The sequence below is a fragment of the Aotus nancymaae genome, unplaced genomic scaffold (genome assembly GCF_030222135.1).
Source record: "Aotus nancymaae isolate 86718 unplaced genomic scaffold, 86718_ANA_hifiasm-v0.15.2.pri h1tg000019l, whole genome shotgun sequence".
NCBI lineage: Eukaryota > Metazoa > Chordata > Mammalia > Primates > Aotidae > Aotus > Aotus nancymaae.
In genome coordinates, this window is record NW_026988431.1 from 36,867,948 (window position 1) to 36,894,378 (window position 26,431).

At 37.1% G+C, this 26,431-nt stretch overlaps 1 protein-coding gene across 9 annotated transcripts in view; it reads right to left on the reverse strand.

The window, feature by feature from the left end:
• XRN1 (5'-3' exoribonuclease 1) overlaps positions 1-26,431 on the reverse strand; it is a 137,867-nt gene that overhangs the window by 21,225 nt on the left and 90,211 nt on the right. For 5 of the 9 annotated variants that reach the window (XM_064378771.1, XM_064378767.1, XM_064378766.1 and 2 more), the window contains exons 33-38: positions 23,853-23,961; positions 13,865-13,926; positions 11,476-11,586; positions 11,197-11,319; positions 10,601-10,760; positions 7,639-7,820 (exon numbers count right to left, since the gene is read on the reverse strand). In XM_064378771.1, the coding sequence (XP_064234841.1) occupies positions 7,639-7,820; positions 10,601-10,760; positions 11,197-11,319; positions 11,476-11,586; positions 13,865-13,926; positions 23,853-23,961 (747 nt within the window). The remainder of the gene's footprint in view (positions 1-7,638; positions 7,821-10,600; positions 10,761-11,196; positions 11,320-11,475; positions 11,587-13,864; positions 13,927-23,852; positions 23,962-26,431) is intronic. The other 4 variants (XM_021669569.2, XM_064378770.1, XM_064378765.1 and 1 more) reach the window with 3 other exon arrangements.

Sequence of the window (26,431 nt, forward strand, 5' to 3'; positions counted from 1 at the left end):
AATTTACATTCCAACCAACAGTGTATAAACACTCCCTTTTTGTCACATCCTTGCCAAAATTTGTTTTTTGATTTTTTAATAATAGCCCGTCTGTCCAGTGTGAGATGGTATCTCATTGTGGCCCTAAAATCTGCACTTCTCTGGTAATGTTGAACAATTTTTTCACATTTGTTGGCAACCCCTTGAGATGTCCTCTTTTGAGAAATGTTCACTTACAACCTTTGCCTATTTTTAATGCAGTCATTTGCTTTTTACTTGTTGAGTCTCTTGTAGATTCTGGATATTATTAGTCCTTTGTCAGATCCATAGTTTGCAAATATTGTGGACTGTCTGTTGATTATTTCTTTTGCTGTGCAGAAGCTTTTTAGTTTAATTAAGTCCTACTTGTCTATTTTTGTTTTTGTTGCATTTGCTTTTGAGATCTTAGTCATAAATCTTTGTCTAGGCTGATGTCCAGAGAGTTTCTCCTAGGTTTTCTTCTAGGATTTTTATTGTTTCAGGTTTTACATTTAAGACTTTAATCCATCTTGAGTTAATTTTTTTATGTGGTGAGAGATATGGGTCCAGTTTTATTCTCGGGCATATGGCCAATCCACTTTTCCCAGCACCATTTATGGAATAGGGTGTTCTTTCCCAAGTGTATTTTTTGTCGACTTTGTTGAAGATCAGTTGGTTGCAGGTATGTGATGTTATTTCTGGATTCTCTATTCTGTTCTGTTAGTCTATGTATCTGTTTGTCTGTTTTTATACCGGTACCATGCTTTTTTGGTTACTAGAGCCTTGTAATTTGAAGTAAGGTAATGTTGATGGCCTCCAGCTTTATTCTTTTTGCTTGGGATTGCTTTGGCTATTCAGGCTCTTTTGTGGTTGCATATAAATTTTAGGAATGTTTATTCTAATTCTGTGAACAATGATGTTGATAATTTAATAGGGATTACACTGAATCTGTAAATTATTTTGGGCAGTATGGTCATTTAAATGATCTTGATTCTTTCTACCCATGAGCATGGGATGTTTTTCCATTTGTGTCTATTATTTCTTTCATCAGTGTTATGTAGTACCTTTGTAGAGATCTTTTACTTCCTTGGTTAAATGTACTCCTAGGTATTTTTTTTTTTGGTAGCTATTGCAAATGGGATTGTATTCTTGATTTGGTTTTTGACTTGTTACTGGCATAGAAAAATGCTACTGATTTTTGTACACTGATTTTGTATGCTGAAATTTTCCTGAAGTCATTTATTAAATCTAGGAGTCTTTTGGAGCAGTCTTTAGGGTTTTCTAGGTATAAGATCATATCATCAGCAAACGGAGGTATTTGACTTCCTCTTTTCCAATTTGGATGCCTTTTATGTCTTTCTCTTGCCTGCTTGTTCTACCTAGGATTTCCAGTACTATGTTAAATACGAGTGGTAAAAATGGGCATCTTTTTTTTTTTAATCTGTGGTTTTATTAATTATCTTAAGTCTTCTGATCACACATAATTAAAAAATTTGTGTATATCTCCTCTATTTTAATCCTTTTAAGTTGGCAAAAGCACTATTTCCAATCACAAATACGCAGCAGTTCTACAGTTTTATGTTTCTGAATGGCTGTTTAAAGACAATCCTAAATTATAACTTAGTTTGACTTAGATTATAAAGAATTCAAGAGTGAAGTTTAACTTGCTACTATTTTAAAAGCATGTGACCTTACAGATCATCTATATAAGTGATGTGTTATTATTTATTTGATATTACATATAAACCATACTAAAATGCCTTTCAATAAGTAAAAGAAACCATTTTAGATACAGGGAATTCTAATTAGATTGGCATAGTTAAGGCTAAAGAAAGAGAGTAGACATTGCTACCTGATCTTCACCCCTTGCCTTTAAGAGGCAAATAAATATAAAACACAATGAATCTTGCTTGGTTCTCAGACAGTGAAGGAATTTCCCCAGTATTTAAATATATTCACATAACCAGTTATAGAAATCTAAATATAAAACCAATCTCCAGTAAGTTTTAAGAGGCACTCTCCAACTTTGAAAAGTTGAACATTACCCAACAAAATATTCTGTCAGTCATTCATAAACTGAATTCTGGTGTATGAGATCTATGACATTATGGTACACATAAAAAAGTCACAAGACATTTCTGTTTTATAATAAATAAGGCAGTGGCCAATTATTACTCATTAGTAGCTTTTTTGAGATAAGCTATCAAGTCTGCCTTTTTTTTTTTTTTTTTTTTTTTTTAAAGATGGAGTCTGTCACCTAGGCTGGAGTACAGTTGTGTGATCTCAGCTCACTACAACCTCCGCCTCTCGGGTTCAAGCGATTCTCCTGCCTCAGCCTTCTGGGTAGCTGGGATTACAGGTGTGCATCATCATGCCCAGCTAATTTTTGTATTTTTAGTAAAGACAGGGTTTTACCATGTTGGTCAGGCTGGTCTCGAACTCCTGACTTCGTGATCTGCCTACCTTGGCCTCCCAAAATGCTGGGATTACAGGCGTGAGCCACCGTGCCCAGCCTCTGCCTTCTGCTTAATGCCAGCAAAGATCACTTTTGTTCCAGGGATGTACTTCTTGGGATTCTACAAATACTCCATCAGGGTATCCTCTCCCCAGGTAATGCCTTTGTTCTTATTGGCATCTGTGTAAGAGAATCCAACGGACTGACCTGTCTTCTGCCTGAAGAGACCTGGAGATTAGGCTCAGTCTTGTGCCTGCCTCCCTTTTCCCCGGTGTGGCACTGGGCACACTTCTGAACAAAAATCTTCTTGCCTTTCTCAACATCACCCATATTTAATTCTCTTTTTCATTGCTAGTGCGACGAAGGTTCCCGCTCAGAATCTGGACGTCCCACTGTCTCAAAAGTGGGGATCTTTGTCTTGTTCCAGTTGTTAGGAGGAATGCTTTCAATTTTTCCCCATTCAGTATGCTGTTGGCTGTGGATCTGTCATATACAGCTATTATTACTTTGAGGCATGTTCCTTTTATATCTAGTTTATTGGGGGTAAACATGAAGGGATGCTAAATTTTATCAAATCCTTTTTCTGCATCTATTGAGATGATCATAAGGTTTTTGCTTTTAATTCTGTTTACATGGTGAATCACATTTACTGATTCACATATGTTGAACCATCCTTGCATCTCTTGAATAAAGTTCACTTGATGACAGCGTATTATCTTTTTGTACTGTTGGATTTGGTTTGCTAGAATTCTGATGAGAATTTTTGCATTTACATTCTTAAGCAATATTGGCCTGCAGTTTTCATTTGTTGTGTTCTTGACTACTTTGGTATCAGGGTAATACTGGCTTTGCAGACTTGAGGCTTTCCTCTTCCACTTTTGCGAACAGTTTCAGTAGAATTGGTACCAGTTCTTTGTATGTGTGGTAGTATTTGGTTGTGAATCCATCTGGTCCTGGGATTTCTTTTTGGTTCGGAAATCTTTTTTTATTACTGATTCAGTCTCAGTACTTGTTATTGGTCTGTTCAGGATGTCTATTTCTTCCTGGTTCAATCTTGAGAGACTGCATTTTTTTCCCCAGGAATTTAACCATTTTCTGTAGGCTTTCTAGTTTGCAGTTTAGAAAGTAGTTTCTAATGATCTAGATTTCTATGGTATAGTTGTAATGTCTCCTTTTTCATTTCTGATTGTGCTTATTTGAATCTTTTTTTCTTGGTTAATCTAGTAGTGGTATCTCAATTTGTTTTATCTTTTCTTTTTCTGTTTGAGAGAGTCTTGCCCTGTTGCCCAGGCTGGAGTGCAATGGCACGATCTCAGCTCACTGCAACCTCCACCTCCCAGGTTCGAGATTGTCCTGTCTGAGCATAGTAGCTGGAATTATAGACACACACTGCCGCGCCTAGCTAATGTTTTTTATTTTAGTAGAGACAGTGTTTCACCGAGTTGCCCAGGCTGGTCTTGAACTCTTGAGCTCAGGGAATCCACCCACCTCGGCCTCCCAAAGTGCTAGAATTATAGGTGTGAGCCACTGTGCCCAGCCTGCTTTATCTTTTCAAAAAACAAACTTTTTGTTTCATTGATCCTTTTTATTTTTTTGTTTCAATTTTGTTTAGTTCTGATCTGATCATTGTTATTTCTTTTCTTCTGCTAGCTTTGGGCTGATTTATTTTTCTAGTTCCTTAAGGTGTGACTTTAGTTTAATTTGTGATCTGTCTTAAAAATAGTTTTTTAAAAATTCAATTTTTAGGCTGGGCACGGTGGCTCACGCCTGTAATCCCAACACTTTGGGAGGCCGAGGCAGGGGGATCATGAGGTCAAGAGATCGAGACCAGACTGGCCAACATAGTGAAACCCCGTCTCTACTAAAATATAAAAATTAGCTGGGGGTGGTGGTGCGTGTCTGTAGTCCCAGCTACTTGGGAGGCTGAGGCAGGAGAATTGCTAGAACCCAGGAGGTGGAGGTTGAAGTGACCCGAGATCCCACCACTGCACTCCAGCCTGGTGCCTGGTGACAGAGCAAGACTCTGTCTCAAAAAAAAAAAAATTCGATTTTTTCAAAAGGCAGCAATTTTTATGTAACATTACTAGTTTAATCCTGCATTCCATTTTTGTTCCCCAAATATTTGTAATTGTGGCAAAACCATAAAATTTACCATCTTAACCATTTTTAAGTGTAAGTTCAGTAGTATTAAATACATTCATATTGTTATACATCCATCATCACCATCCATCTCTATAACTCTTTTCATTGTTTGTTTATTTTAGAGATGGGGGTCTTGCTATGTTGCCCAGGCTGGACATGAACTCCTGGGTTCAAGTAATCCTTCCACCTTCCTAGCTGGGACTACAGGTGCACGCCATCATGCACCACTCATAACCCCTTTCATCTTGTAAAACTGAAACTCTATACTCATTAAACAATAACTATCCATTTTCCCTTTCTCCCAGTCTATGGCAACCACTATTCTGTTGTCTATTTCAGTGATTCTGAGTATTCTAAATACCTCATATACTTTTCCAGTAAGTACTGAAATGATCATATGGTTTTGTCCTTCATTTTGTTGATGTTCTGTGTCATATGTATTGACTGCATATATTAAAACATCCTTGCATACCTAGGATGAATCCCACTTGATCATAATGAAGTATCTTTTTAATTCAATTCACAAGTATTGTGTTGAGGATTTTTACATCTACGTTCATCAGAGATATTGGCCTGTAGTTCTTATTTTTGTGGTATCTTTCTTTGGTTTTGGTATCAGGGTAATACTGGCAAGTTTGGAAGTATTTTCTCTTCCTCAAGTTTTTGGAACAGTCTGAGTAGAACTGTTATTAGCCGTTCTCAGTGTTTGGCAGAATTCAGTAGTGAAAATATCAGGTCCTGGTCTACTTTGATGGGAGACTTTTTATTACTGCTTTCATCTTGTTAATGTTCTATTCAGGTTTTAGATTTCTTCATGGTTCAATCTTGGTATGTTTTATGTGTCTTGGAATTCATCCATTTCTTCTAAGTTTTCCAATTTACTGCATATAGTTGCTTATAATAGCCTCTAAAAATATTTTGAATTTCTGTGGTATCAGATGTGATGACTCCTTTTCAACTCTGATTTTATTTATATGGGTATTCTCTCTTTTACAGTTTGGCCAAAGGTTCGTTGATTTTATCTTTTCAAAAAAACAACTTTTGCTTTCATTCATCTTTTGTATTATTTTTAGTATCAATTCATTAATTTCTGCTCCAATCTTTATCATTTCTTTTCTTCTAATAATTTTGGGTTTGGTTTCCTCTTGCTTTTCTAGTTATTATTTATTTATTTTAAAAATTTGTATCAGTTTAAGGGGTACAAGTGCAATTTTGTTACATGGATTTATTCCAAAGTGGTGAAGTCTGGGCTTTTCTTATATTCCTCACTTGAGTTATATACATTGTACCCAATTAGGTATTTTTTCACCATCTATTCCGCCCATCCCCCATTCTTCCAAGTCTCTAATGTCTATTATTTCACACTCTATGTCCATATGTACACATTATTTATCTCCCGCTTATAAATTAGAACACGTGGTATCTGTTTCTGAGTTGTTTTGCTTAAGATAATGGCCTCAGTTCCATCCATGATGCTGCAAAAGACATGATTTCATTCTTTTTAAATGGCTGAACAATATTCCATTATGTATATATACACCACATTTTCTTTATTTAATCATCTGTTATTTCTTTGAAGTTTTTGTACTTTTTTGATGTAGGGATTTATTGCTATAATCTTCCCTCCTAGTACTACTTTTGCTGTATCCCACAGGTTTTTGTATGTCGTGCTCCATTTTCATTTGTTTCAAGAAGATTTAAAATTTCCTCTTAATTTTTTCATTTACCCAATAGCCATTCAGAAACATAATGTTTAAATTCCATTCATTTGTATAGTTTCCAAAGTTCCTCTTGTTACTGATTTCTAGTTTTATTCCATATGGTCAGAAAAGATACTTGATTTACTTTTAATTTTTTGAATTTTGTGAGACTTATTTTGTGGCCTAACATTAGGTCTATCCTTGAGAATGTTCCATTTGTTGAGGAAAAGAATGTGTACTCTACAGCTATTGGATGAAATGTTCTATAGATAGCTATTAGGTGAAAGTTACTTTTAATAAACAATGGATTAATAAACATATAGGTTTATTTTTAATACACACACACATACACATACACACATATATATATGTATGTATGTTTCAGAGATAAGGTCTTGCTCTGTTATCCAGGCTGGAGTGCAATGGCATAAACATGGCTCACTGAAGTCTTGACCTCCTGGGCTCAAGCCATCCTCCTGTCTCAGCCTCATGAACAGCTGGGACTACAAGCTCACAACACCACACGTGGCAAATTTTATTTTATTTTATTTTTTTGAGAGGGAGTTTCGCTCGTTACCCAGGCTGGAGTGCAATGGCGTGATCTCGGCTCACCACAACCTCCGCCTCCTGAGTTCAGGCAATTCTCCTGCCTCAGCCTCCTGAGTAGCTGGGACTACAGGCATGCGCCACCATGCCCAGCTAATTTTTTGTATTTTTAGTAGAGACGGGGTTTCACCATGTTGACCAGGATGGTCTCGATCTCTTGACCTCGTGATCCACCCGCCTCGGCCTCCCAAAGTGCTGGGATTACAGGCGTGAACCACCGCGCCCAGCCTATTTTATTTTTATTTGTAGAGATGAGGTCTTGCTAAGTTGCCAGGCTGGTCTTGAACTTCTAGCCTCAGGCTATCCTCCGGCCTTGGCCTCCCAAAGTGCTAAGATTACAGGCATGACCCACACTACACCTGGCCAATTTTTTTTGTTTTAATTTCGAACACAGTAAATATGGATATAAGTAAACAAAAGTTCTTTGGGGTCCTCCAAAAAAAGTGTGGAGTTTTCGACACCAAAAAGTTTGAAAACTGCTACTGTAGACCAAGATCTCTGGCTCTATTAGTCTGAAGAATCTTGGCAGGATACCCGCTGCCCAGTTCCTCCCTGTTAGCCTCTCTTAGGGTTTCGGTTACATATAAATATTAGAGCTAGAGTAAGAAGCATAAATCTATACTGCTCATTAAATTAAGAAAAATAAGCCCCATTATATTTTTTCTTAAAGATTTTCAGCCAATTTATTAAAGCTTAATGTTAAAGAATTTATATAAATGGAACCGTAGCATACTATACCTGTGGCGTCCTAAGAAAGGAGAAATCAGGTTGTGGCATTCCAATAAGGGAACAAATTCGAGAAAGTTCAGTTACTGGTGTAGATACAGGAGGCATCTGGCTGGGGGCAGGCCAACACACATTGTCCATTGACTGAACATTATGGTACTCATTAGCACTGTGAGGCTTGTTCACATAAGATGCTACCAAAAAAAGAGAAAAGAGTCTATCTGTATTAATAAAATACTATCTCAAATTATGCACTTATTGTAGGGTTTTATAGAAGAGCAGGCAGGAAACTGCTAAAAAGTGTAATAACAGAATCAGGATTTCAGGTGCCTCTAGTTCCAATCCTGGACTCTAGCAGTACAACCTCCCATTCAAGTGACTGTCAGCTTACCTTCAGTGACCCGCTGGCCACACACCTTATAAATTTGGTTGAAAAGGTTGAGAAATTCAGTTAGCTGCTATAGAGCCAACTGCATTAAAAGGATGAGTCTTCCATGAAGCACATATAAAGAACTATTTAGTAGTTCCTAAAATTATTGCGACTTCAGTAAAGATTTTTGGATGAGTATAACTGATTAATAATAAATTATTAAGATAAAGATTTAGAAATACGGTAAGTACCTAACTGTCAAAAATTAAAACCTTGAGCGGCTAATGACTACATGGTACTGTTACAAGTAAAATTTGAACAAACAAATGGCTTTCTTGTTTTGCAGAAGAAGAGAAAAATAAAACAACAAAAGAATGAATAAACAAATGGCTTTCTTGAGCTGAAGTACAATTAATCCTTAAGTTTTGAAGTTTTGGCTTCAATCTCAAATTTTTGCAATTCCACTTTACATTCTGAGACACATGGATGAATATTTTTGTTGCTCTGAAATCATATTTCTTAAAAGTTTTTTTGAAATAGTCTTGTTTTTATATGAAAGATAATTTTAAAATTGAGTGTTCACTTTCCTTATGATTAAACTCACTAACAGAACAAGAGCATACCTCATTGAAGAATTAATCCAAACTTTTTACTAATATAGATTTAAAAAGCAGTCTTTTTACTAATATAGATTAAAAAAGCAGTTAACTGGCTTACTCAAAGTCCCAGAGCCAGTTAGTTCTATAACAGGGGCTGGATTCTGAGCTAGTGACTCTAAGACTCTAAGGTCTATGAAGTTTTTTTTTTTTTTTTTTTTTTTTTACTATACTGAAATAAAGTAAAACTTACTTGTTTTTGACAATGGGACCATCTTTATCTAATTTTGTCTTAAAATTTATTTGGTTCTATTTCAGGAACATGTCTGTCACTATAATAAATAATCAGTTTCCTAACACATTTTGGAATTTTTAATTAATTATTCCACTATTCACTGGAATAAAAATGGGGCTAGGTTCTGCTTTTATTCCAGGTTTTTAAATTATTATTATTATTTTTTTAAGACAGAGTTTCACTCTTGTTGCTCAGGCTGGAGTGTGATGGCATGATCTTGGCTCACTGCAATCTCTACCTCTTGGGTTCAAGTGATTCTTCTGATTCAGCCTCCCAAGTAGCTGGGATTACAGGTACCTGCTACCACGCCCAGCTACATTTTTGTATTTTTAGTAGAGATGGGTTTTCACTATATCGGACAGGCTGGTCTCAAACTCCTGACCTCAGGTGATTCATCTGCCTTGGCCTCCCAAAGTGCTAGGATTACAGACGTGAGCCACTGCACCCAGCCAATTCCAGATTTTGATCCTTGATACATTTAGAACTGATTATTTCAAAAATGTTTTTTACTTCTCTGAGAAACTTCTGCCCATACCCACTTTTGTATCAGTCATTCTTCCTGGTTGCCTTTAGCAGATCATTACACAGACAAAATGCTGAAGTATAGAGGACATTCAGGGTAGGAACAAATATAGTGGATATTTACTGAAATCCAGTTATGTACCAGATGTTATGTTATAAGCTTTACAGACTTAAGATTATGACCCACTTTCCTACATCTAACTCCATTAACGATTTTTAATTGATTTTGTAGATTTTTCTGTTTTTACAATGGTCAAGTTATTTTAACATAATATTAATATCAATTACTGGCACCTACAATGTTTTGGAAATAGTGCTAATTCCTTTATATTTATACATGTTATATAATTATCACAAGTCATTTGCAATGTATTATTCTCATTTTATATATAAGAAACAAGATTTCAGAAAAGTTAAATAATGTATGTAAGTTACATGATCATTTTTTTTTCCAGCAGCGTTATTAGGCAGATACATGATCATTTTTAAATTACTGAGAAAAAAAGCTAGGATGTGCAAATTTTTTAAGGTTAGGATGTCTACAGAATGAATATCTGTAACACTACAATTAAGTAACCACAAGAAAGATATTTAGTGACTATAAATCTATTGGTTACATAGTTATATTATTATTGTTGTTGTTGGTTTGAGACAGGGTCCGTCTCTGTTGCTCAGGTTGGAGTGCAGTGGTGTGATCTTTGCTCACTGCAACCTCTGCTTCCTGGGCTCAGGCAATCCTCCCACCTCAGCCTTCCCAGTAGCTGGGATTACAGGCGCATGCCACCATGCACAGCTAACTTTTGTATTTTTTATAGAGGCAGAAACTGCCTCAGCTTCCCAAAGTTCTGGGATTACAGGCATGAGCCACATCTGGCCAGTTATATGACTATATAATTGAAACAAGTATAAAAATTACAGTTTTGAGAAAAAAAGTAGCTTTAGAGCTTTAGTCCAGGTGTGGTGGCATATGCCTGTAATCCCAGCATTTCGGGAAGCTGAAATGAGAGGATCGCTTGAGGCCAGAAGTTTCAGACCAGCCTGGCCAACATGGTGAGACATCATCTCTAAAATTAAAAAAAAAAAAAAAAAAAAAAAAGTAGTTTGTTTATCTTTAAAAGCACACGATAAAAAGAACCAAATAAATTGAATTTTTAAAATGATATTATTAGTAACAGTACTTAGTTTACTTACCTAACTTCTTATTTTGTTTAGGCTGAGAGAGTAATCCATATTCATTTCTTCTATTAGAGGAAACAGGGATTTCATGACCAATCTGTTTCATTTCATTCTTATGGTCCACAGTGTTAGAGCCATCAATTTTTAGAATTTCTTTAAGCATCCGTGTTCCCTTCTTTTTGAAAATGATTCACATGGAGATAGTGAGGGTGAAGAGAAGAAAGTCAACATTAGATCTATAGAACTTATTAATCTTTCTTGGTAAGAATTCCATTGTTAAAAATGAAGACACTAACTACATTCAGATAGAAACTGAAAAAAAAAAAAAAAAAAAAACCCAGCCACATTTCTGATATAGAAACAATACTTCTGCTTAACTTTTATCCTAGTTGCCTAGTAGCAATGTTTGAAAAGTGGGGGAACTATGGTCTAAAGAGAAAAAGTATGGCTAAATTGCCCAGGGCAGCCTGGTTTTCCTCACAAGATAACAATAATGATGTAATATACCAGCCTCCATGAGGGAAAAGTGTTTGAACACTTGTATGGGAGATATTTGCATGGTCAATAGTCAAGAAATTACCATAGTAAGAAAGTTCCTACAAAATACGAACCATAGCAAATGACTGTGGTGACAAATGCTCTTCACTTGGAGGTCCCCCATGATGAGATAACTGTACTTCATTTTCTTTGGAGATATTCAAAGATGCTAAAAAGTTCTCAATTCCAGAGTTAGGCTAAAAGAATAAATATTTTGGGCATGAAGATGAAAGTATAATACAAGAACACACAAAAGCTGAGTTTTATGTACAAAAATGGTCATTCCATTTTTACTCAATCATCTTCCCAGGTGTTAAAGTTTGGGAAGAGAATCTGAATAAATAGTCTTTTACCTTATCAATAGCATTTGGATAACCAGTCACAACCTTTTGGGTTTCTGAGACTTCTGGACTTTCATTTCTCTTCAATAGCTTAATACTACATTTGGCAGGCCCTTCAAAAGTCTATAAAAAAGTAAGAATAGGCTTTTTGTGTAAATATATTTGTAGTTACTACATAATAGTGTTCTAAATAAATTGCCGCCAAACATTTTGTGTGCTATTTTGCCTTTTATGTCATAAGAAAAGGGGGCCTATAAGCTTGGATGGGTAAAAATTACATCTTTATCTTCATTAACCTCTAAATGAGATTTAGCATTTCCTACAATTATGAATATAGGCAACAAACTACTTATATGGTCTGTGTGTTTATATTCCCCCAAAATTCCTGTTAAAAGTCCTAACTTCTAATGGGATCGTATTAGGAGGTGGGGCTTTTGGGAGGTAATTAAGTTTAGATGAGGTCTTCAGGGTGCAACACCTATGATAGTATTAGTGTCCTTACGTGAAGAGGAAGAGAATAGAGTTCTTTCTCTCCATTGTGTTAGAATATGAGAAGATGCATCATCTGCAAGCCAGAAAGGGAACCCCCACCAGACAAAGGCACTTTACCAGATTCTAACTGTATTTCAACATAACTGGTTTTCTTTTCAATCTTTTTTTTTTTTTTTGAGACGGAGTTTCGCTCTTGTTACCCAGGCCGGAGTGCAATGGCGCGATCTCGGCTCACCACAACCTCCGCCTCCTGGGTTCAGGCAATTCTCCTGCCTCAGCCTCCTGAGTAGCTGGGATTACAGGCACGCGCCACCATGCCCAGCTAATTTTTTGTATTTTTAGTAGAGACGGGGTTTCACCATGTTGACCAGGATGGTCTCGATCTCTTGACCTCGTGATCCACCCGCCTCGGCCTCCCAAAGTGCTGGGATTACAGGCGTGAGCCACTGCGCCCGGCCCTTCTTTTAAATCTTTTTAGCTTTAAAGACATTTTTCTGCTAGTGCCTTAATCTTGGACTTCCCAGACTTCAGAGATGTGAGAAATAAATGTTTATTGCTCAATGTACCTAGTCTATGGTATCTTTATTATACAGCTCAAATCAACTAAGAAAACCACAACAGTGGTGATTCTAATTGTGTATCAGTATAACTGGTTTTCTTTAAAATCGTACATATTTTATTTTAGCATTAAGAATACTGTTCTGAGAATAATGGCTTCGCCAAAAGTTTATGGGCTTCCCCAAAGATGTCTATTGCACAAAAAGTTTATCAATCCCTTTTCTAGAATAAGGGAAATTAAGAGTTTCAAAAGAAGAGGGCCTTAAAAGTCAAGTAATTATACCATTGGGTATCTAAATATTAATGGGTTCCATTTATTGAGAACCTGTTATGTGCCAAATATTCAACTAAGACATCTTTTATAAATTTAATATTACTATAAGAGATCAATTAAAAAAATGTATATTAAAATATGACAGGCATAAAGTACACATCTCATATACTTGTCAAATTTTTTAGATAAAAAATCTGTTATTCTTTGATTATAAAATATATACACAATCTTTGTAAACAGCAGAGACTATATAAAGTAAAACATAAATAATCTCGGCTTCCCCCACACCAATCTAATTCCACAGAATTTAGCCTTTTCAGTTTGCTATTTTGTTCCATATATTTCAATTGTATACATAAATATATACTTCCATATAATATATATATGTCTGTCTGTGTGTGTGTGTGTGTGTATATATATATATTTATATATATATGACCATATATATTGAGAACAACTACAAGTGATTATTACTACTGTCATTTTTTTTCTTTTTGAGACAGATTCTCACTCTGTTGCCCAGGTTGGAGTGCAGTGGCATGATCTCGGCTCACTGCAACCTTCGCCTCCCAGGTTCAAGTGATTCTCCTGCCTCAGCCTCCCAAGCAGCTGAGACTACAGGCACGCGCCACCACGCCTGGCTGATTTTTTCTCTATTTTTAGTAGAGATGGGGTTTCACCATGTTGGCCAGGATAGTCTTGTACTCCTGACCTCAAGTGATCCACCTACCTCCGCCTCCCAAAGTGCTGGGATTAGAGGCATGAGCCACCATGCCCAGCCAGGTGATTAACATTTTTATCTACATTTAAAGAAGAGAAAATTGAGGCTATGAGAGAAAAAGTGAATTGCCTAAGGCCATCCAACTATTAAATGGCAGAATCAGGATTTCAGGTGCTTCTAGGGACTTTAGGTATACAACCTCCCATCCAAGTGATTGTCAGCTGAACTTCAGTGACTCTCTGGCCATACACCATATACATTTGGTTGATAAGGTTGAGAAATTCAGTCTGATGCTACAGAGCAACCAATTGCATTAAAAAGCTGGTAACTAGAAATTTGATTTTAAGGAAGCTTACTTGCTTATTGGACATTTTCTGGGACCGACACTCAGCTTTAGGACTCTTACACTCTTCTTTAACTAGAGACAAGAAAACAGAAATTTTCATAAATGGAAGAGCTTGCTGCACAATTAAAACTACCAAATATTTATGATAGCAAGGCACTGTGTTAAAAATTCAGAGAATTCCAAGAAACAGTCTCTGAACTTAAGGAATTTATAATGTAGATAAGAGGGAGAAGAGACACTTAGATAATAATAGAGAAAATAGAAAGGTGGCATCTGAACTGGGCCTTGAGGGATGGTAGGTTTCTAAAGGGCAGAATAAGAAGTTAAGTATTCCGGGTAAAGGAAATAGTGGAAAAAAAGACATGGAAGCAGAAAGCAAGGAATGTGTTTATGAAACTCTAAATAGGCAAGTTCCATTGGAAGTTACGGAACTTAAGGGAACTGAGGAAGCAGGTTAGATCATAACCTGCAAGGTACTGAAGACTATGGTATTATTTTAAGTTGGTAGGCAATGTGCAACAAATCACAGAAAGGTTTTGAGCAGGCAGTAATCTGATGAGAACTGTGATTTAGAATGATTAAAATATGACAGTAGCCTATTGGCTAGAAAAAAGAATAGTACAAGACCAATTCAGGTAGCTATTTCAACAGTTCTGTTTAAGGGGAAATTAGGGGATGGTAGGAGAAATGAAAAGAATGAATTTGAAAAATTCTAGGATTTAGCAAAGACAGGATGTGAAGATAAAGAAGATAGGAAGGGATGAATGTGAGAGATTATTTTCATAGGATTTAGCAAATGATAGAATATGAAGATGAATACGAGGAGCATGAAGTAGATCTGAAGAAGCACAAAAAGTACAGTTTGTAATTACTGCATAATATTCTATTATATTGGATATACTGGATTATATGGATCTACTACAACTTGTTTTTACCACTTTCTATCACTAGACTGTTCATTAAGCCACTCTGAAAAAGAAAAAAAAAACGGTGTGTAAGGAGAGAAGAGGAAAATAGGAAGGAAGGAAGGAAAGAAGGAAGGAAGGAAATATTAAAAAGGAAAGAGAGGGTAAGGAAAGAAGCAAGGGAAGGGGAATACTGAGGAGGGCATAGGAGGGAGGGAATGAGATCAGAGATGGGAAGGAAGGACAAAAGGAAGAAGGAAGGGTGAGAGAAGGAATACAGAGAGAGGAAAAGAGAAGGGGAGGAAAGGAAGGTAATGGAGGTAAGGAAGAGAGGAAGGGAAGAAAGTAATCTCACAAAACAAAGGAAAAGAAAATGTGAGCTGACATGCATCAACACTAAACATTTGTTGAGACATACACAAAAGAAAACTAACTGGAACTTCACATAACTCAAATAGTTTACATACATTTATGTAAATATTAATTTGAAGAAAAATTAAAATGCATTTGAAGTAAATATAAAATATTTATGCTATATTTATCATTATCAGATTTATAGGGACATTAATCTGCATTTAACTTAAAGAGTAAAAGAAAGCAAAATAACATATAGCTACTGGTATTAAAAAAAGGTATGGCGCGGTGGCTCATGCCTGTAATCTCAGCACTTTGGGAGGCCGAGGCGGGCAGATCATGAGGTCAGGAGATCGAGACCATCTTGGCTAACACAGTGAAACCCCATCTCTACCAAAAATACAGAAATTAGCCGGGCGTGGTGGTGCACGCCTGTAGTCCCAGATACTCGGGAGGCTGAGGCAAGAGAATTGCTTGAACCTGGGAGGCGGGGCTTGCAGTGAGCTGAGATTATACCACTGCACTCCAGCCTGGGCGACAAAGCGAGATTCCATCTCAAAAAAAAAAAAAAAAAATGGTATAGCAGTTACCAAACTGAACCAAAGTTAAAAACCTCAAAAAATTTTTTAAAAACAGCTTTTTAGAAAAATGTTTAAAAGATTTTATGACCTAAAATATATAAATACATAAAATACCATGCACATATAAAATATAGTAAGTTAGTCTCAGGGCTCTGCACTTGATATCTCCTCTATCGGAAAGCTCTTCAGCCAGCTTTGCATAGTTCATGCCTTCTTGAACCCTTTATTAGGGTCTGTGCTGCAGTGTCATCTCCTCAGAAAGGTCTTTCTTGTCAACCCAATTTAAAAGAGCAACCCGATCTCTCTATCCCTCTTAATCTGTTTTACTTTTCATCATAGCATTTATCATTATTTCAGATTATGGAATTTACTGTTTACTTGAATAAAGTAAATAAAGTAGTTGAATAAATAAATGAATAAATAACGAGTTATATTTTGAACATAAATAATAGTTTTATGAAATTTGGAAATACTTTGGTCAAGGGAAGAGAAATTATTACTGCAGGATGAAGATTCTCATTCCTGACTGTGCCTGAACATAGTACACACTACTGAAGAAATTTAAAGAGAGAGTATAAATATATAAATTATGTTAGATAATATTAACAACAAAATATTTGCACCTATTTTAAAAAAAGCTTGTAATATAGTTTGGAGTATTTAATAGGCAAGGGTTTATAAGCAGAAAAGTAACTGGATCACTCTAAGATTTATCTCAAGTAGTTAGTGAAGGGCTATCAGCAAAAATGTCAGAGTAAGGACCTCCAACAATTCTCTCCTCCATACAAGAGAATGAGCATAAATGAGCAGAAATCATATTTTCAGAACTACAGAAATTAACCAAAGGCTTACAGCAATCTAGGGAGTGTTTATCCAAGAAAAAAAAAACAGTGGGAACTTGAGTACCAGCAAGCCTTGCCCCCATGGACTGAAGTGCTTTGGAGCCCTAAATAAACTTGAAAGGCTGTCTAGGCCACAAGGACTACACGTCCTAGGATTGAGCTGGTCTTGCAGCCTGTGGACTTGCTAGGCATGTGACTTACTGAGATTCTTGCTGGGACAGCTAAGGGAGTGCTTTTGCCACTACTCCCCCAACCCCAGGCAATACAACTTGAGGCTCCTTTTGGACCCCGCTCTTCCATTTGAGGAAAGGAAAGGGAAAATATGACTTTTGTATCTTGGATACCAACTCAGGCTTGTGTCAAAGTCATGAGACCCCATTCCAGGCCCTAGCACTCCTGGATGACATCTCTAGACATGCCATGGGCCAGAAGGGAACCTAGAGCCCTGAAGGGAAGAACCCAGTCCTGGCAGGATTCATCACCTGTTAACTAAAGAACCCTTGGGATCGAAATAACCAGTGGTGATACTAGGTAGTACCCATGTGCCTTGGATGAGACTCTGAGACCCAGCACATACCCACCTATGGTGACTATGATGAAGGAGTCCTTCTGCTTGAGAAAAGCAGAGGGAAAAAGTAAAGGAGATTTTGTCTTGCACCTCAAGTACCAGCTCTGTCAAGTGGGATACAGCACCAAGTGGGCTCTTAGGGTCTCCACTTCCAGGCTGTGGTTCTTAGATGCATTTCTAGACCTGCCTTGGGCCAGAGGGAACCCCACTGCCCTGAAGGGTGAGTCCCAGGCCAGGCAGCATTCATCATAAGCTGATTGAAGAGCCCTGGGCCTTAAGTGAACATCAGCAACAGTCTAGCAATACTCCCTGTGGGCCTGTGGTTGGTGATGGCCACAGGGAAATACTCCTCAGCCTGCAGAAAGTGGAGGGAAGAGTGAGAAGGGCAGTGTCTCAAGGTTTCAGGGCCAGCTTAGCTGCAGTACAACAAAAGGTAGATTTCTAAGGTTTTTGAATACACTCCCTATCTCTTGGATGGCATCTCAGGATCCACCCAGGACCTAGGGGAACATACTTCCCTAAAGGGAAGGACAAAAGTCTGGTTGGTTTCACCACCTGATTATAGAGCACTAGGACCTTGAGCAAACACAGGCAGCAGCCAGGTATGGCAGGCCATGGGTGAGATCCAGTGCTGTGCAAACTTCAGGTCTGACCTAGTGCAGTCCCAGTGGTGGTGGCCACAGGGGTATTTGTGTCATCCTATCCCCAAGCCCAGGTGGCTCAGCAAAGAGAGAAAGACCCCATTTGCTTGGGAGAAAGTAAAGGAAGAGAACAAGATGCTGCAAGAGCCACAGCATTACTGGGCTAGGGGTGCTCCATAATGCAGACACAGTTTAGAGCACAAAATCCAAGTCCATTCAAATACTTGGAAAGTGTTCCCAAGAAGGACTGCTACAAACAAGCCCAGACTTCAAAGACTATGGTAAGTATCTAACTCTTTAATGGCCAGACACCAACGAACATCAACAAGCATCAAGACCATCCAGCAAAAAATATGACTTCAACAAACTAAGTAAGGCACCAGGGATCAATCCTGCAGAAACAGAGATATGTGACCTTTCAGACGGAATTCAAAATAGCTGTTTTGGTCAGATGCCTTGGCTCATGCCTGTAATCCCAGCACTTTGGGAAGCTGAGGTGGGAGGACTGATGGAGCCCAAGAGGTTGAGCCTGCAGTGAGACATGATAGCACCCCTGCACTCCAGCAACAGAGCAAGACCCTGCTCAAAAACAAAAACAAAAAATAAAAACAAACACCTGTAATCCCAGCTCAGGAGGCTGAGGCAGGAGAATCGCCTGAACCCGGGGACAGAGGTTGCAGTGAACTGAGATCGCGCCATTGCACTTGGCCTGGGCAACAGAGCAAGACTCTGTCTCAAAAAAAAAAGGAAAAGGAAAGAGATATATCCAAATATAGTAATAGCTGGAGACATCAACATTCCACTTTCAGCACTGTACAGCCTTCTAGATGGGAAATAAACAATATCTAGAAAAATCTGAAGACTCCACCAAATAACTATCAGAACTGATACATTCAGTAAAGTTTCAGGATGCAAAATCAACATACAAAAATCAGTAGCATTTTTGTATGTCAACAGCAAACAATCTGAAAAAGATATTAAGAAAGTAATTCTGTTTATAATAACTACAGATAAAATTAATTACCTAGGAACTAACCAAAGAAGTTAAAGGTCTCTACAATGAAAACTATAAAACACTGATGCAAGAAATTGAAGAAGATAAAAAAAGAGAGAAAGATATTCCAAGTTAAAGATCTCTACAATGGGCCGGGCGCGGTGGCTCAAGCCTGTAATCCCAGCACTTTGGGAGGCCGAGGCGGGTGGATCACGAGGTCAAGAGATCGAGACCGTCCTGGTCAACATGGTGAAACCCCGTCTCTACTAATACAAAAAATTAGCTGGGCATGGTGGCGCATGCCTGTAATCCCAGCTACTCAGGAGGCTGAGGCAGGAGAATTGCCTGAACCCAGGAGGCGGAGGTTGCGGTGAGCTGTGATCGCGCCATTGCACTCCAGCCTGGGTAACGAGCGAAACTCCGCCTCAAAAAAAAAAAAAAAAAAAAAAAGATCTCTACAATGAAAACTATAAAACAGTGATGCAAAAAATTGAAGAAGATAAAAAAAGAGAGAAAGATATTCCAAGGTTCACAGACTGGAAAAATCAATATTGTTAAAATGTCCATGGTTACTCAAAGGGATCTACAGATTTAATGCAATCCCAGTCAAAATACCAGTAACATTCTTTACATAAATAGAAAAAAAAAAATCCTAAAATTTACATGGAAACATACACACACACACACACCCAGAATAGTCAAAGATATCCTGAGCAAAAAGAACAAAACAGGAAGAATCATATTACCTGACTTCAAGTCATACTACAGACCTATGGTAATGAAAATGGCATGGCACTGGCATAAAAACAAACACACAGACCAGTGGAACAGAACAGTGAACCCAGAAATAAATCCACACATCTCATTTTTGACAAACGCAACAAGAACACACATTGCGGAAAGAACAGTCTCTTCAACAAATGGTGCGGGGAAAATTGGATATCCATATGCAGAAAAATGAAACTAGACCTCCATCTCTTGCCACATACAAAAATCAAAATGGATTAAAGACTTAAGTCTAAGACCTAAAGTATGACACTACTAAAAGAAAACATTGGGCAAATTCTGACACTGGAACTGGGCAAGGAGTTCTTGAGTAGTCTCCCACAAGCACAGGCAACCAAAGCAAAAATAAACAAATGGGATCACATCAAGTTAAAAAACTTCTACACAGCAAAGGAAACAATCAACAACCTGAAGAGACAATGCAAAGAATGGGGAAAAAATATTTGCAAACTACCCATCTGACAAGATGGGTAACAACCAGAATATATAAGGAGCTCAAACAACTCTCTAGAAAAAAATCTAATAATCCCATTAAAAAATGGGCAAAAGCTTCAAATAGACTTTTCTCAAAAGAAGAGGTATAAATGGTAATATGAAAAGGTGCTCAACATCTCTGATTATCAGAGAAATGCAAATCAAAACTACAACGAGATATCATCTCAACCTGATAAAATGGCTTTTACCCAAAAGACAGGTAGTAACAAATGCTGGTGAGGATATGGAGAAAAGGGTACCCTCGTACACGTTGGTGGGGATGTAAATTAGTACAAACACTATGGAGAGCAATTTGGAGGTTTCATAAAAAACTAAAACTAGAGCTACCAAATGATTCAGCAATCTCACTGCTGGGTGTATACCCCAAAGAAAGGAAATCAGTATATTGCAGAGATTATCTCCACTCCCATGTTTGTTGCAGCACTGTTTATAATAGCCAAGATATGGAAACAGCCTAAGTGTCCATCAACAGGTGAACAGATAAAGAAAATGTGGTACATATACACAATGTAGTACTATTTGGCCATTAAAAAAAATGAGATCCCGTCATTTGCAACGACATGGATCAAACTGGAGATCATATGTTAAGTGAAATAATCCAGGCACAGAAAGATAAATTTTACATGTTCTATTTGTGGGAGTTAAAAATTAAAATGATGGAACTCATGAAGACAGAGAGTAGAAGGATGGTTACTAGAGGCTGGGAAGAGTAGTGGAGGGGTGGGGGAAAAGTGGGGATGGGCAGTGGGTACAAAAAATAGATGAATTAAACCTAGTATTTTCTAGCCTAACGGGGTAACTATAATCAAAATAATTTAATTGTATATTTTTAAATAAACAAGAGAATATAATTATATTGTTTGTAACATAAAGAATAAATGCTTGAGGTGATGGATATCCTATTTACCCTAATGTGATCATTATGCATTGCATGCCTATAACAAAGTATCTCATGTAACCCATAAATATATACACCTACTGTGTATCCACAAAAATAAAAGATAAAAAACAAAGGCAACAATGTATGCTCTCACCGATTCTATTCAGCACTGTATTAGTTGTTGTAAACACAACAATTAGGCAAGAAAAGAAATAAAAGGCATTGAGATTATATAAGAAAAAGTAAAACTACCTCTATTTGCAGAAGCCACAAAAAATTAGGGCTAAAAAACAGTTCAGGAAAGTGGCCAGATCAATATACAAAAATCAGTTTTATATCTATAACAGCAATGAATAATCCAAAAATAAAATTAACCCAGTTCCATTGAAAAAAACATGAAAAAGAGTAAAATATTTAGGTGTAAATTTAAGAAAAAGTGTAAGACTTGTATAACTGAAAACTATGAGACATCATGGAAAGAAATTAAAGACCTAAATAAATGGAAAGACATCTTGTGTTCATGATGACTTAATATTGTTAAGATGACAATACTACCCAAAGTAACCTATAGATTCAATGCAATCCCTATAAAAATTCCAGCTGCCATTTTTGCAAAATAGGCAAAACGATCATAAAATTCATATGGAAATGCAGGAGACCCAGAATAGAGAAAACAATCCTGAAACAGAAAAATAAAGTTAGAGGGCTCAAACTTCCTGATTCCAAAAGTTACAACAAAGCTACGGTAATCAAGACTGTGTCTTTCACATAAGGACAGGCATACAGACTAGTAGAATGGAACTGAGAGTCCAGACATGAGCCCATACATCTACAGTCAATTACTTTTTAAAAATGAGATGGTGTCTTAATATGTTTCCCAGGGTGGACTCAAACTCCTGCCTCAGACTCCTGGGTAGCTGGGACAACAGATGCAAGCCTGGTTCTATAGTCGAATAATTTTTAACAAGGATGCTAAGCCTATTCAATGAGGTGTCAAGAAAATTCAATGGAGAAAGAGTAGTTTTTAACAAATGATCTTTAGATAAATGGATATCCACACGCAGAAGAATGAATATAAACTCCTACATCATACCATGCAAAAACCTTTACTCAAAATGGAAACAGACCTAAATCTAAGAGCTAAAACTATAAAATTCTTAGAAGAAACCACACAGTAACTCTTTATGACTTTGGATTAGGGAATGGTTTCTTAGATGTAACATCTAAGGTATAAGCAACCAAAGACAAAGCAGAAAAAACACACAAATTGGACTTCACCAAGATTTAAAACTTTTGTGTTTCAAGACAGTATAAAGAAAATTAAAAGAAAACCCACATGATGAGAGAAAATATTTGAGGACTGCATATCCAACAAGCACGTAATATCTAGCACATATACAGAACTCTTACAAATCAAGAAAAAAGATAAAAAATTCAATTAAACAATGAAACAAGGATTCGATTAGACATTTATCCAAAGATGATATACACTCAATAACTGAACATGGTGAGCACATGAAAAGATGCTCAACATTATTAGTCATTAATAAACTACAAATGAAAATCATAAAGACATTCCACCTCACACCTAATAGGATGCCTATCATTAAAGAGAGGGACAATAACAAATGTTGTGGAGGATGTAGAGAAATTGGATCTTCACACATCGGTGGTGCAAATGTAACATGGTAATATCCAAACAGTTGAAACCATAAAAAGTTGAATTTAGAATTATCACCATATTCAGTATATGTATATACCCAAGAGAACTGAAAATATATGTTCACACAAAAACATTTCTACAGATATTCATAGCAGCATTATTCATTATAGCCCCAATGTGGAAACAGCCTCCATGTCTACAAATGAGCAGATACACAAAATGTAGTATTCATACAATGGAATATTATTCAGCCATAAGAAGGAATGAAGTACTGATACAGTTGTCCCTCTGTATCTGTGGGAGATTGCTTCTGGGACCTCCTGTGGTTATCAAAACCAACATATGCTCAAGTCCTTTATGGAAAATATTGTAGTATTTGCATATAATCTACACATGTACTCCTTATATATTTATTTCTAGATTATTTATAATGCTTGACACAATGTAAATGCTGTGCAAATAGTTGTCATGCTGTATTGTTTAGGGAATAAGATCAAAAAGTGTGCACGTGTTCAGAACAGACACAATCATCCTCTTTTATTTTTATTTTTGAAAGGGGGTGTCACATCCAGGCTAGAGTACAGTGGCCGATCTTGGCTCACTGCAACCTTTGCCTCCTAGGCTCAAGTGATCCTTCTACCTCAGCCTCCCGAATAGCAGGAACTACAGGCGCACGCCACCATGCCCAGCTAATTTTTGTATTTTTGGTAGAGATAGGGTTTTGCCATGTTGCCCAGGCTGGTCTTAAACTCCTGGGCTCAAGTGATCCACCTGCCTTGGCGTCCCAAAGTGCTGGGATTATAGGCATGAGCTATCATACCCGGCCTTTACCGAATACTTTTGATTCTCAGTTGGTTGAATCCGTGGATGTGGAACCCATGGGTATGGAGGGCCAACTGAACATGCTACAACATAGATAAATCTTGAAAATATACAAGTGAAAGAAGCCAGTCATAAAAGGTCATATATTTTCTGATTCCATTTATATGAAATGTCCAAATAAGGTATATCCATAGAGGCAGAAAGTAAAGTACAGGTTGCCAGGGCCTGGAGGAGTGACTGCTAATAGATATGGTGTTTATTTTTCAGGTAACAAAAATGTTCTAAATTTACATGGTGGTGTTGGTTGTATAGTTTTTTTAAAATACAAAAAAAACACTTATTGTATACTTTAAAAGAATGAATTTACTTTATGTTCTGTGAATTATATCTTAATAAAGCTGTTCATTTTTTTTTTTAAAAAAGAAGCAGTAGCACACACAAGTACACCTTTCTAATTTAAAACTTACATTTTCTGTGGGGGTCATGTTTTCTTTGCTGATATTTAATACTGTTGTCATTAAAGCCAGATTTATGATGTTGATTTACTTGGCTTATTTCTTGAGGTAGAACAGCACCCTGAAAATTAAAATTCTTATAAATTAAACAAAATCTTAATATAACTACTTATTTTCTTCAACTTTTAATAAATAATTACATTATTTTTATAAAAATTATATAGTTCCTTAGAAAAAAACTTAATATAGAAAAGTATAGAGACTTTTAAAGCCACCTGAACTCTACCACCAGACTCATTAAACATAATAACTATCACTCTAGATATTTTTTCTATGCATTAGTTTGCAAGATATAAAGAAAACAATCATTTTACGAAAAGCTACTTTTTGTTTTTTTTGAGACAGATTCTAGCTCAATCACCCAGGCTGGAATGCAGTGGTGCAATCTGAGCTTACTGTAACCTCCACCTCCCGGGTTCATGGCGATTCTTATGCCTAAGCCTCCCGAGTAGCTGGGACTACAGGCAAGTACCATCATGCCTGGCTAGTTTTTGTATTTTTTTTTTTTTGAGGCGGAGTTTCGCTGTTGTTACCCAGACTGGAGTGCAATGGCCTGATCTCGGCTCACCGCAACCTCCGCCTCCTGGGTTCAAGCAATTCTGCCTCAGCCTCCCCAAGTGCTGGGATTACAGGCGTGAACCACAGCGCCCAGACAAAAATGCTTCTTTCAATAAAAGAATTAAATATAATTTTGCTTGATGTTAACAAATGCAGAAACCAAATAAAATATTAAACTTGAGGTAAATGTTTCTTCACAACAGAAATATCAGTCTCTAAAGATCCCCCTAGATTTGCTTCAAAATAATCCCATCACTTGGGCAGGTGGAGGTGGGAAATGAATAGGGGTTCTAAAAGACATAGTACTGGACTAGAGCAAGGTAGGGAATGAGTACTTGTGTGTTCATTCATTCTATTTACTTGACTTCATAATGTTTAAACTCTGCCATTAAAAAGTTTTTAAAAATGCATAATTTCTGGCTCTATGTTATGAAAACTCAGGATATCAGTCCTCTTACATTCCCTTCCATGTTAATTTTTATCCCATGTTTTACTGTGATTAATAAAAATCCCAATACCCGATTTTTATTATATTTATATTGTCAAGGTTTTTAAATGATGGAAGACTTCACTACTAGACAGCCAGGCTGATAATAAAATTACAGTAATTGAGACAGTTCATAAATAGACAGAATTAGCAAAATGGCATGAGTAAGTTTCGTATCAGATCCTTTCATTTTTGGATAGGGAGAGAAAGCCTGAATGCAAAAAGAGACAATTTGCCACAGCTGAAGCAGCAAGAAGCAGCAAAAGTGGAGGCTAAAGAAGGTCAATACAAATGAATTATTTCACAGTTTTGCTTTTGGTAGGTCCTATTTACTTTCTTCTCAGCACAAATAAACACTGGGTACAAAGATACAACATGTCTTAGCTGGTAGTTGGCATGGTTCAAAATACTTGTGATATGCACGGGAGTACAAAGGAAGGCCTACTGAGGTCAGGTGTACAGAAACACTCAAGGGTCTTTGGTTTTTTAAAATTATATTTTTAATTTTTTTTTTTTTTTTTTTGGTAGAGACAGGGATCTTATTATGTCGCCCAGGCTAGTCTCAAACTCCTGTGCTTTGGCCTCCCAAAGTGCTGGGATTACAGGCATGAGCCACTGTGCCCAGCCCGAGGCTCTTCAGTTTTATTTGTGTTTTGTTTTTGAGACAGGGTCTTGCTCTGTCACTCAGGCTGGAGTGTAGTGCAGTGGTACTGGCTCACCACAACCTTTGACTCCTGGGTTCGAGTGATCCTCCTGCCTCAGTCTCCCGAGTAGCTGGGGCTATGGGCATGTGGCACCATGGTCAGCTAATTTTTATATTTTTTTGTAGAGACAGGATTCTGCCATGTTGCCTAGGCTGTTCTCAAACTCCTGGGCTCAAGTGATCCCCCCGCCTTGGTCTCCCAAAGTGCTGGGATTACAGGTGTTAGCCACTGCGCCCGGCCAGCTCTTCAGTTTTTAAGAGTCAAAATGGCATGAGATTTCTACTGTCATGGCACAATGGCTGGTGGGGTTTTGGACTACAGCAGTACATTATGGGTGATTTTGACTCTAAGGAGAGGAATTAGAACATCAGGACAGAACACATATTGTTTTGAGTGTCTATTATGTGCCAGGTACAGTCAATGAACTATGTACCCATTATTTTAATATCATTATAGTAATGCTACTATCATAATAATGCTGTTATTATTTTGATTTGATTTTATAGATGAGTATAGACGAGGCTCAAACTGATAAAGCAATTTATCACAGATATATGTAATGGGAGAGTTGACACTAAGCTTTAACTCCAAAATTCATGTTCATAGCAATACTTCAGAGAAAAGGTAAGCCATACATTTAACTAGAAAGTAAATATTAGGGTATAGTTCTTTAGGTGTTCTGTTTGGTATCTCTATAAAGGTATTTGTGTTAGTCATATTGCCATGTTTTGCCAATCAAAGCTTGAAAATTTTTTATCACAGTGAGTTCTCTTGAATTTGCT